The 12,097-nt window shown below is 38.1% G+C and overlaps 1 protein-coding gene across 2 annotated transcripts in view; it reads right to left on the reverse strand.

The window, feature by feature from the left end:
• Mcm3 (minichromosome maintenance 3) overlaps nucleotides 1-12,097 on the reverse strand; it is a 180,250-nt gene that overhangs the window by 150,507 nt on the left and 17,646 nt on the right. For both annotated transcript variants that reach the window (XM_090385070.1, XM_090385069.1), the window contains exon 4: nucleotides 2,231-2,316. In XM_090385070.1, the coding sequence (XP_090241196.1) occupies nucleotides 2,231-2,316 (86 nt within the window). The remainder of the gene's footprint in view (nucleotides 1-2,230; nucleotides 2,317-12,097) is intronic.

The raw sequence follows: 12,097 nt of genomic DNA on the forward strand, positions 1-12,097 counted from the left end.
TGCTCCACAACTCTTTCCGCATTCAACTGGGCTAGGTCTTCTGTTGTTATATCTTCATCTCGTTCATCTACAAGCTTGTATACATCTTCGTCTTCCAGGACCAACTGCACTCCTGGGCTAAGTTTACAATTTCTTTGGTAACAGATGACATAAGCTCATCTTTATTGAAGCCTTCATTGTTAAGCTTGGAATGTTTTAGAAGTTTTTTTTCCAAACTCTGCTCATACAAGTTGTTGTCAAGGCCCTTGAAATGTTGCATATTCTATCAAGGATGTTAAATGCCTTCCAAAATTCCCACAGATCCATCTTACCTTGCTCTGTTGCATTTACAGCCTCAGAAAATGTTGTCTGTATGTAATAATAAGCTTTGAATGCCTGGATAACTCCCTAATCCATTGGTTGAATCAAAGCCATTGTATTTGTTAGAGGGAAGTATACCACCTGACATTGTTGTGTAGATCATCTAGATATTTAGGAAGACTGGGAGCATTGTCATTGACATTAATATCTTAAAAGGCACTGACATTTGTAAGCAATATTTTTTTTAACTTCAGGGACAAACACATTTAGAAACCATTCTTCGAACATGTTTATTGTTACTCAGGCCTTTGAGTTAGCCCTGAAGTGTATAGGAAGCAATTTCTTGTCAGCACCCTTAAAAGCCAGTGGGTTTTCTGAGTGATAAACCACTAAAGGTTTAAGTTTATAACCCGCTATGTTACCCCTGCTAAGAAAGCGTTACTCTGTTTTTGGCAGCTTTAAATCCAGACCAACTTTTCTTCAATAGAAATATGTCCTACTAGGCATTTTTTTCCAAGAAAGGCTAGTCTTATCCACATTAAATATTTGTTGCTCCAAATAACCACCACTTTTTATAACCTCATCCAATTTGTCCTTAAATTTTTTGGCAGCCCCACAATCCGCACTTGCTGCTTCACCACTTATGGCAACATTATGATATCCGCTTCTCTTACAGAAGCTATCAAACAAACCATGACTCCCAACAAAGGTGGTTTCAGTATCATCGCTCTTCTTAAGATTCTCAAAAATGGCACGAGCCTTTGCTTTGATGAGGTGGAGACTTAAGGGAATGTGTTTTTGGATCTGGTCTTCCATCCAAACAATAAGTAACATTTTTGCATCTCGCTTATTAATCCCGTTCAAAGCCTCGATTATTTTAGTTGACTTCATTGGTGCTGATCCCTTCACCACTTCACGTATTCTGTCTTTGTCCTTTATTATTGTGTTCACTGTTGACACCGACAAATCTAAATTCCGCATGATATTTGTTAATATTTGACCAGTTTTCATTCATCCTTATTATTTTAATTTTCTGATCAAAATCGATCAATTTCCTTTTCTTGGTAGATTTATTAATACTGCTGTCATTCTCTTAGACGGCACCATGATAACAGTCAAAATAAAATTTTCTGTAAAGAACTTCACAGAGTTAAGTTACAAAAGATGCTGTCACACCTTACAACGTGCATATGAAGCCCACACTACACGATGAGAGTTTGAGGTAAAGTCACTGAAAAATGGTAGGACAACGTGAATTTCAACTTCACCACAATAACTATCCATATGTAACAAATATTACATATGCAAACAAAATGCAAACAAAAGCTCCCACTTCGCTCTCAAACAAACCTGAACTGACTCTATAATCCAGAAAGAAAGGAGGGAAAGAGACAAAGTCTGTGTGTAATTCTCCGAAGAAATTGCCTATGGGACACAGTCCACGTGGCTTGAACATTGTGGAGGTTTCTCTGAAGTGCTTTGACATAGTTCACCTGTCTCAAACACAGGTTGTCAAATATTTTTTCAGAATTTTTAAAGCAGAAAATGAAACGTTAATCCTAGTTATTTACCTAGATTCCAGTTATGCCAAAGGTTATTATCCACCATAGTTTGTATGGGAACAAAAATAAAAATTTATATTTATTGTTCTATCATTCGACTCTTAAAAATTATATAGAAAATATCTTTGCAATTTTACCAAAAAAATTTACGTAAGTCCAAAGTAACTCGGGCTTACATAAGTCGGGGACTAACTGTACTAGAATGCTGCCAACCTTATTAGTATACAACTGACACATTCTCCAATTAGCTAGTACAGTGGGAGGCTGCCAGTAGCAGAAAAGCAGAGTGCCAATGGATGCTTCATAGTTTCTTTCTTTACCTTCACCATATCAAGTGCTATGATTTTTGCATTATTATCAGCACTTACATTTAGTTACGATACCCTCAACACAGACTATGTTACCAAGCAAACGTGAAGTCAGAGTTCGAGGTGTCACATGTTTACTGCCAAAGCTGAAATTAAAACAAAAAAAAATTTCTTAAAAAATGTTTTAATGTTAAAATTTAACTCTTCCTAAATAATACAAAAGTAGGTAATTAAAAGTAAATATATATAAAAAAATCAAAGCAATATAAATTGCTATAAATACTTCATTATATATATAACAAATATACAAGGGCTGTTCAAGGTTAAACTGCCCCTCCACTTTTTTTTTTTTTACTGAAGATGTGCATCAGGACAATTATGCACAGCAGTTGGGAGCACTGCTATCAGTTTAATCCATAGCCACACACCCTGGCGCAGAACAAGATGGCATCAGGCTCCATCACTCCAAATGCAGAATAGTGCTGTATCAAATTTCTGTCAAAAGGAAAAGTGAAAGCTGAAATTCTCCAGAGGTTAAATGCCCAATGTAGAGAAGAGATCCCCCAACAAGTATTTATAATTGATGCAACAAGTTTTCAAAAAGCCACGAAGAAATGGCTAACATACTAGCTGATACAGATGTGAATTTTCTCAATGTCAAGGAGCTGATTAAAGAAAACAGATGACTTACAGGTATCTGACACTGCAATCAAATGTGTGCATATGGAAGTGTAGAAGCAATCATTCATGAACACTTATTGCTCAAGAAAATGTGTGCATGGTGAATCCAAAAAATGCAATTATTTCTGCAGCAAACAGAATGATGACACAGAATAATGAAACAGAATCCCACCACCCAAAAAATTCAAGATGTTATCTTCAGCTGGCAAGATCATGGCAAGTGCAATTTGGGATTTTATAAAGGTTGATTCTTGTCATTTTCTGCCACTATATGCAATAGTTAATGCTCAATATTATAGCAGTTTACATCTCAAGAAATCTGTCAAAAGCAATCATTCTGCTGTACAAACAGTTCACAGATACAATAAATTTGTCAATGACTACATTGGCAGCCATAAGCTGGGAAATCAAAAGCAGCCCTCTTTGAGGAGTGGATTTAGCTCCCAATGATTATCACTTGTTTGGGTTATCATTTGGTAAGCAGTATCTCATACTGGGAAGCACACCACCACAAGCTGTCTGTCTTGTACGATAAATACACAGCACTGTAACCAATAGCTTATCCATGTTTTTTAACTAATAATGTAAGGCTGAGACAACTCGTAACAATTTATTTCAGGATATTAGTATTAACATTAGTATTGAGAAAATGATGCAAGGAAGCTATGCTTCCTTGCATTATTTTCTCATTTCCATGAAGAGCAATGCCCACTGATAGCGACTCTCTGTCTTCTCCCACTCAATTATCCTTTTTTTTTTTTTTTTTTTTTTATACATAGCAGTAATTTGTACAGTAGTCTTTTAAGCTGGAAAATCAAAAAACAACCCTGCTTGAAGAGTGGATTTAGCTCCCAGTGATTATCACTTGTTTGCGTTATCATTTGGTAAGCAGTATTTCATACTGAGAAGCACATCACCATGAGCTGTCTGTCTTGTACTATAAATAAACAGCACTGCAGTTGACGTGGATGGAGAGTGCAGTGTTGAGTCAGTCTGGTGTGATATAAGCACTGGGAAAGCAAAATTGAAGGTAGGAGTGTGTTATAGGCCTAATGACTCTGAAGAGAACAACAAACAACTGTACAGAGAAATAGCGTGGGCCAGTAAATCAGATTGTTTTATAATGTGAGATTTTAACTTCCCAGATAGGGTGGAACTTGTGAGTTGGTCACTCGCACACTAGCAAGACTTTTGTGGATTTATCGGATGACTGTTTTCTGCATCAGCATGTTCAAGAGGCAACCAAAGGGAGTAATTTTCTTGATTTGATTATTCATGCATTAAGAATCTGCAGATAAAGGAACCACTAGGTGGCGTGTGTAGTGATGTGGGATTTACTCAAAGATGTAACTATCATCAGAGGTAAAGAGAAAGGTTTTTGTTTTCATAAAGGTGACTACAGTGGTCTCAGACAGTTTTTAAATTCTATACAGTTGTGCTCCTCACCACTCGGCTCTGTAATCAAGTCACAAAGCAGGTTAGGCAAGCAAAGGCAGATTACGAGAAATTTTTGGCAAAGGATATAAAGAAAAACAGTAAAGAAATCTTTACTTATGTAAACTCCAGAAGGAAGAGGATGAATCAGATTGGTCCACTTGATACCGATGGTACGATTGTTGATGATTCTGGTCAGTTGGCTGACAAACTGAATGAGTATTTTGCATCTATATTCACACGTGAGGAATTCTGCGTTGTTGTTGTTTGGTTTTTAGGAGCATTAGCAACTAAGGCCATATTGCTCCGGTGATATGTGGTGGTCATTCCCTGACATTTCCGCATCCTCCGTATTTGGTGGCTCATGGGCTCGAACCCCGGTCTAATCAAGAAGCGTGTGCTACGCACTGCTGCTTCTGCCCACCTGGCTACGGAGGCGCCATGAGGAATTCTACTGCACACGATACAATAGGAGGGAGTATATGATGAGAGTCTTGTCGATCAATTCAGCCCTGCAGAGATTGTTTTTTTTGTTTTTTTTTATGAAAACCCCAAACACGAAAGGTATCAAAACCAATAGTACTTAGTACTGTGCATGGGTTGAAGGAGAAGTATGGGGGGAGGGGGATGTCAGAAACTTTGCTCTAGAGACTAAACATGGGTAAAAGTGGTGGTATTTCACCAGTTGATGAAAGTCATCTACCACCTACGTGCAAGGCTCAAGTGGTAGAATTTTTCTCAGCCTGGTCTGTGCTTGTTAACAGGAGAGACTGCTTCTACAGAGATGGGATACACATAAATAGAGAGGGTGTAAGAATATTTGCTGATGCTATCAAGGCAGTGTTGGGTGGGTCAGAAATCTGCTAGCTTGGGGAGATACACGAGCTAATAGATTAACAGTAGCAGCTGGCAGGTGTGAAAGTGATTCTTGCACTGCTTCTATTGAAATGAGCAGCCGCCTGGAAAACAAGGTGCAGGGGATTTCAGAGACTGCTGAGAGTCATTGAAGAATAAGTAAATACATTGGCTGTATTAGAGTAGTTAAGAGTAGAAACAGGTGCATGTATACTTGCATGTACACCAATGCTAGGAGTTTGGTAAATAAATTTGATCAATTTGAGGTGTTGGCCAAAACATCAAAGGCAGATATTGTTGGGATATCAGAGACGTGGTGTGACACAGATATAAGGAATGCAGAACTGGAATTTGGGGAGTACAATGAATATTTACTTATTCCTCAATTATTCTCAGCAGTCTCAGGATGGGAAGGGAGGAGGGGTTATGCTATTAGTTAAGAAACACAAATTCCAGGGAAGTACAGCCAATCGACATGGGTGGACAGAGCAGTGTTCAGTCAGTTTGGTATGACATAAGCACTGGGAAAGCAAAATTAAGAGTAGGAGGGTGTTATAGGCCTAATGACTCTGATGAGTATAATAAACTGTGCAGAGAAATATAGTGGGCCAGTAAATAAGAGTGTCTTAAAATGGGGGATTTTAATTTCCAAGATATTGACTGGAATTTGTAGGGTGGTCACTTACACAGACTAGCAAGGCTTTTGTGGATTTATTGGATGATTGTTTTTTACAGCAGCATGTCCGGGAGAAAACTAGAGGGAGTAATATTCTTGATCTGATTATCAGTAGTGATTCTTCATGCATTAAGAAACTCCAGCTAAAGAAACCACTAGGTGGCAATTATCAGTGTGCTGAAGTGGGATTTACTCAAAGAGGCAACTACCATCAGGGGTAAAGGGAAGGGTTTTTGCTTTCATAAAAGTTACTATGGCAGTCTGAGACAGTATTTAAATTCTATACAGTGGGACCAACTGATGATGTTTCCAACAGCAATTTCAAAATGGGAAGAATTAATCTTGGAAGCTACTAGGCTTTTCATAAGAACTAAGAAATACTGTTCAAGGTTTAGGCCTAAATGAAGGTCAGATGAAATAATCAGACATGTGGCAGAGAAGAAAAATGCATGGGATACATATAAATTAACAGGTGACACAGAAGCCTATGATAGATAGAAGCTGGTCTGTATCCAAGTCACAAAGGAGATTAGGCAGGAAAAGGCAGATTACAAGAAATATTTGGCAAAGGATGAAAGAAAAACAGCAAAGAGTTCTTTACTTATGTAAACTCTAGAAGGAAAGAGAAGAATCAGATTGGTCCACTTGATATCAATGGTTAAACTATTGATGATCCTGCTCAAGTAGCTAACAAACTAAATGAATATTTTGCAACTAAATTCACACATGAGGAGTTATTCAGGGAGGGGAATGCCAGAGGTTATTTAAATTCTGACAGTGAGCTAGATGATTTTGTAATAATGAAGAGCAAAGTAGAGGAAGAAATTGTTGAAGATAAACATAAAGGCACCTGGGGTGGATGGGATCTATCCAGTTATATTAAAGGAGGCAGCAAAGGAAGTAAGCAAACCCTTAGCCATAATTATGAGAGCTTGCTTGGACTCAGGGGAAGTACCCATGGACTGGAGATGGGCAAATGTGACCCCAATTCACAAAGGAGGATCAAAGGGCGACACAAGTAATTACAGACCTGTTATTTTAACTTCTATTCCAGGGAAATTAATGGAGGCACTCGTTAAAGAAGCACTGCAGGATCATCTAGACAAGACTTCAGTTATATCTCGGACACAGCATGGGTTTGTTAAGGGTCTTGTCTCACCAATTTGATTGGATACTATATGGTCACAAAGGAACTGGATGCAAAGAATAATTTTGATATCATATATCTGGATCTTAGAAAAGCTTTTGATACCGTTGAACATGGAAGACTGCTGCACAAATTGGAGTAGTGTGGCATTGGAAGCAAATTGTGGCTATGGATAAAGGGATGTTTGAGTGGGAGAAGATACTGCTGTTCGTAGACTAATCTTATTAGTGAAGTCTCCCAGGGTTCAGTGTTGGGTTCATTGTCGTTTTCTGTATTTATTAATGATATAGATGATGATATATCAGGCTTAATGTGTAAGTTTGCAGATGATACGAAGGTCAGCAGGATTGTTAATGACACTAATGACAGTAAGCTGCGCAGCTAGAAAAGTTGCGCAGATGGGCTGAGAGGTAGCAACTGAAGTTTAACATTGACAAATGTAAAGTACTGCATATGGGAAGCTGTAACCCCAGAGTAATGTATCAACTGTATGGTACTACACTGACAGTGGTAGAGAATGAAAAGGTAACTGGGGGTAATTGTGCAGGCAAATATGAAGTTTTCTGAGACTGCAGACGGTTTCTGCAAGAGTAGCTCATGTTGTCTTGTCAATGATATACAGGAATTTTTCTAGCAGGGATAAGGTGGTGATTATCCCATTGTATAAGGCAATGGTCAGGCCATACCTTGAGTACTGAAAACAGGTCTCAAAGCCTTTTAAGAAGGATGTAGAGCTGCTGGAACGAGTACAGAGAAAGAGAAGGGTTGTTCTTACGAAGAAAGGCTTAAGTTTTGCAAATTAGTGTCTGGAAGCTAGGCACCTGCAAGTTAATCTGATTGAGGTGTATAAGGCCTTGAATGGTTTAAGCATGCTCAATGCTGATGGAATTCTTCCTCTTTCTCAGAATAATCACCTGATAGGGTATAAATTCAAATTGAGGAAAGACAGTTGTAGGATACATGTGCAGAAGTTTGCCTTTAGCCAGAGAATGATTTATTGCTGGAACAAACTTTCATCGATCACTGGAGAAGTTGATAGCTGAAATAGATTCAAGGCAGAACTGTTTGTGTTTGTTGTTTGGTTTTTAGGAGCATTAGCAACTAAGACCATATTGCTCCGGGAATATGCGGTGGTCATTCCCTGACCTTTCCGCATCCTCTGTATTTGGTGGTGACGGGCTCGAACCCCGGTCTAATCAAGAAGCGTGTGCTACGCACTGTTGCTCCTTCCCACCAGGCTACAGAGATGCCAAGACAGAACTAGACAAACATTTGGAGTGAGTGGATGGGTGAAATGAGAAGGGTTTTCCCCCCTTTGGCTGATGCTATATAAGCTTGCTTTCTTGCATCATATGCCTTTACTAATGCTAATTCTAATGCTAAGTAGAGGCCAGAAGCTTATCAACTCTAACAGGGAGTTAAATGATTTTGTAATAACTGAGAGCAAAGTGGAGGAGAAATTGTTTAAGTTAAATATAAGAAAGATACCTGGGCTGGATGGGATCTATCCAATTATATTAAAGGAGGCTCTTAGCCATGATTATCAGGGCATCCTTGAACTCAGGGGAGGTCCCCATTAACTGGAAAGGTGCAAATGTATCACCAATTCAGAAAGGGGGATCAAAAGGTAAAGAGTAATTATAGACCTGTTAGTTTAACTTCTATTCCTGGAAAATTAATGGAGGCACTGGTTAAAGAAGCACTGCAGGATCATCTAGACAAGACTGCAGTTCTAGTTCAGACGCAGAATGGGTCTGTTAAGGGGAAGTCTTGTCTGACCAATTTGACTGGATACTATGATGTGGTCACAAAGGAACTTGATGTAAAAAATAATTCTGATATCATATACTTGGATTTTAAGAAAGCTTTTGATACTGTTGCACATGGAGTACAAGTTGGAGCAGTATGCCATTAAGGGTAACTTGTTGCTATGGATAAAGGGAAGGTTGAGTGGGAGAAGACACACAGACTGGTAATCAATTGACACTGTTTTCTGCATTTATCAATGGTATTGATAAACTCAATGTCTATATTTGCAGACGATACAAAGATTGGTAGGATTATTAATTGACAAATGCAAAGTACTGCATATGAGTAGCAGTAAACCCAGAGTAATATACCAACTGTGTGGTACTACACTCAGGGTAGTGGAGAATGAAAAAGACCTGGAGGTAATGCAAAGTACTGCATATGGGTGCAGTAACCCTATAGACATTTACTAACTGGGTGGAATTATACTCAGGATAGTGGAGAATGAAAGAGACCTGGTGGTGGGGGGGGAAAATATGCAGTCAGATATGAAGTTTTCTGAGCAGTGCAAACAAGCTTCAAGAGTAGCTCATGGAGTCTTGTCGATGATATATAGGAATTTTGCTAGCAGGGATAAGGAGGTGATTATCCCCTTGTATAAGGCAAACCTTGAGTACTGCATACATGTCTGTAACCTTATTTTAGGAAAGACAGAGAAGGGCAACAAGATTAATGAGTGGAACAAATGGTTACTCTTACCAAGAAAAGCTTAAGTTCTGCAAATTGCAGAGTTTGGAGACTAGGCACTTGCAAATTGATCTGATTAATGTGTATAAGGCCTTGAATGATTTGAGCAAGCCCAATGCTGATGGGATTCTTCCTCTTGCTCAAATTCCACACCTGAGGGGGCATAAATTTAAATTGAGGAAAGAAAGTTGCAGAATAGATGTGCGGAAATTTATCTTTAGCCAACAGGTGATAATTGCTGGGACAAACTTCTATCTGTGATTGTGGAAGTTGACAGCTTAAATAAATTCAAGGCTGAATTAGACAAACTTTTGGAGTGAATGGATGGGTGAAATGGGAAGGGGTTTTTTTTGGCTGATGCTATATAAGCTTGCTTTCTTGCATCATATGCCTCTACTAATGCTAATGTCAAGAGTATCAAAAGCTCTCCTGAAATCCAAGTACATGATAACAAAATAATTTTTTGCTTCCAGTTCTTTTGTTGCTGATTCATAGTAACCAATCAAATTGATCAGACAAGATTGCCCCTTAAGAAATCCATACTCTGACAGCAGTATAATTGCACTCTTATCTAGACAGCCCTGCATTATTCCTTTAACCAGTGACTCCATTATTTTAATTGTTATGTCAGTACACTCCAAACTCTACTTTCAATGCTTGCTTTGAGCTGCTAAATGCTTTGTGGATTGCTCTTGTAAGTTTTCAGCTTTAATAAGTGCCAAATAAAAAGTAATCCAGAGATGTAAAATCAGATATCTACAGTTCTCAGGGTATGATTCAATCCCCCAAAGACTTGCAACATTTCAGTAGTTAAGTGTATGACATGGCAAGTTGCCCTTTCCTGTTGGCACCAGATTCTCTTCCATTTTCCTCTAGCAATGCAATAAACTGCATATGATGCCTTGGTAAACATCAGAGATTATGTTCCCATAGTTTTGTTCAAAAAATATAGGACCAACAATCCTTCCTTGAGATTACACCACACCAAATACCAATTTTATGGACAAGTAAAGGGGGTTTCACAAAATATATACAGATTTTCAGCATTCCATATTCTCCAATTTTGACTAATCATGTAGCCACTAAGGTGAAATTACGCTTCATTGGTGAACTAACTTTTTATCCAAAATTTGAATACAGTCATAAACTTTTAAAATACCAACAGTAACATTATCATTATCCTGAATTTGAAGGAGCTCATGCATACTGCAGATTCAGTATGGAAAAAGTTTTAGGTATTTTCTTACAGTGAAATCAGCTTTAATGAAGTATGGTATTGGTATTAGTGGCAAATAATGGAAGAAAACAAACTCACACAGCATCAGAAGAGAAAAAAAAAAAAAAAAAACTTTCACACATCACCTGTTTTTCCTTGAATTTATTCAAACTACCCATTGGATGAAGGCAAGCTTCCACACATCTATGCTACACCCATCCTTCTTCAATTTGAATTTATGCCCCCACATATGTGTAGTCTGAGCAAGAGGGAAAAAATGCCATCAGCACTGAGCCTTCTCAATTCCATTCAAAACCATATACAGCTCAATCAAATGATATCCCCTTTTGAAAATCCAAAAAATTTTTTTTTGAGATGTAGAGATTTGTTTAGATTGCAAATTGTTTGCCTAATGTTATCTAAAGTGTCATGCATAAGAATACTTACTTTTTCATATTGCTCGTTCCCAAACGATCCACACTCAAAGTCAAAATCAAGCTCACATTGTTGTAGGATTTTAGGCACCTCAGTGACTTAGACCATATTGTGTATATGTTATGGCTGTAAATTGTGTGTGTGTGTGTGTGTGTGTGTGTGTGTGTGTGTGTGTGTGTGTGTGTGTGTGTGTGTGTGTGTGTGTGTGTGTGTGTGTGTGTGTGTGTGTTCGTGTTCTGTGGTCAATTGCATGTTTGCTGGAAGAAAAACTATACAATCCTCACCTGAGACGAACTAACTAAGCCATGATGTAAAAAAAGCACATAAAAATTCTTCATATCAATAATGGGATTCAATACGGCTTTTTCCACCCAATGTGGTGGGGAGGATGGTTTGCTTATATGCAAAGTGCTAACCACAAGGGCTTCGACACTCACAAAATTTCTTTATCTTGAAAATTGCAGCATTGCATGGACAGGTAGTATTAGGGAATTCTTTCAACAAATTTTTGTTGACATTCACTATAAGACTTTGCTTCCAAGTAAGATTCCACTAAAAAATAAGTTGCTTGATGGTATAGGATAGTATGGCATGACTTTACCCACCAGTGATGATATGTGTAATTTCAAACTGGATTGTGACAAACTGAACACTTAAAATGCAAACTTGTCACTTCTTCCAGTTATCTAATATCCTCCACTAGTGCCCTCACACAATGACACAAATGATCATTACTTGGTAGCATTTTACTTAATACAAATAATATGGGTTTGCCCGTATATCTACAATGGAATTCAAAGTCTGAATTGAACCCTGGGACTTTTGAATATGCCATCTTTTCATGTAATTTTATACACTAGTATGCTTATTCAACAAGTGGCATTGTTTCCATTTACTGAAGGAATTACTACAAACAATAAACATGTAAATTACCAAATGGAACTGAAATATATCAGAGGTACTTCTTCAGCCGGCCTCCGTAGCCGA

Source organism: Mastigoproctus giganteus, chromosome 11, assembly GCF_048544385.1.
Source record: "Mastigoproctus giganteus isolate SK-2022 chromosome 11, ASM4854438v1, whole genome shotgun sequence".
Classification (NCBI taxonomy): Eukaryota; Metazoa; Arthropoda; class Arachnida; order Uropygi; family Thelyphonidae; genus Mastigoproctus; species Mastigoproctus giganteus.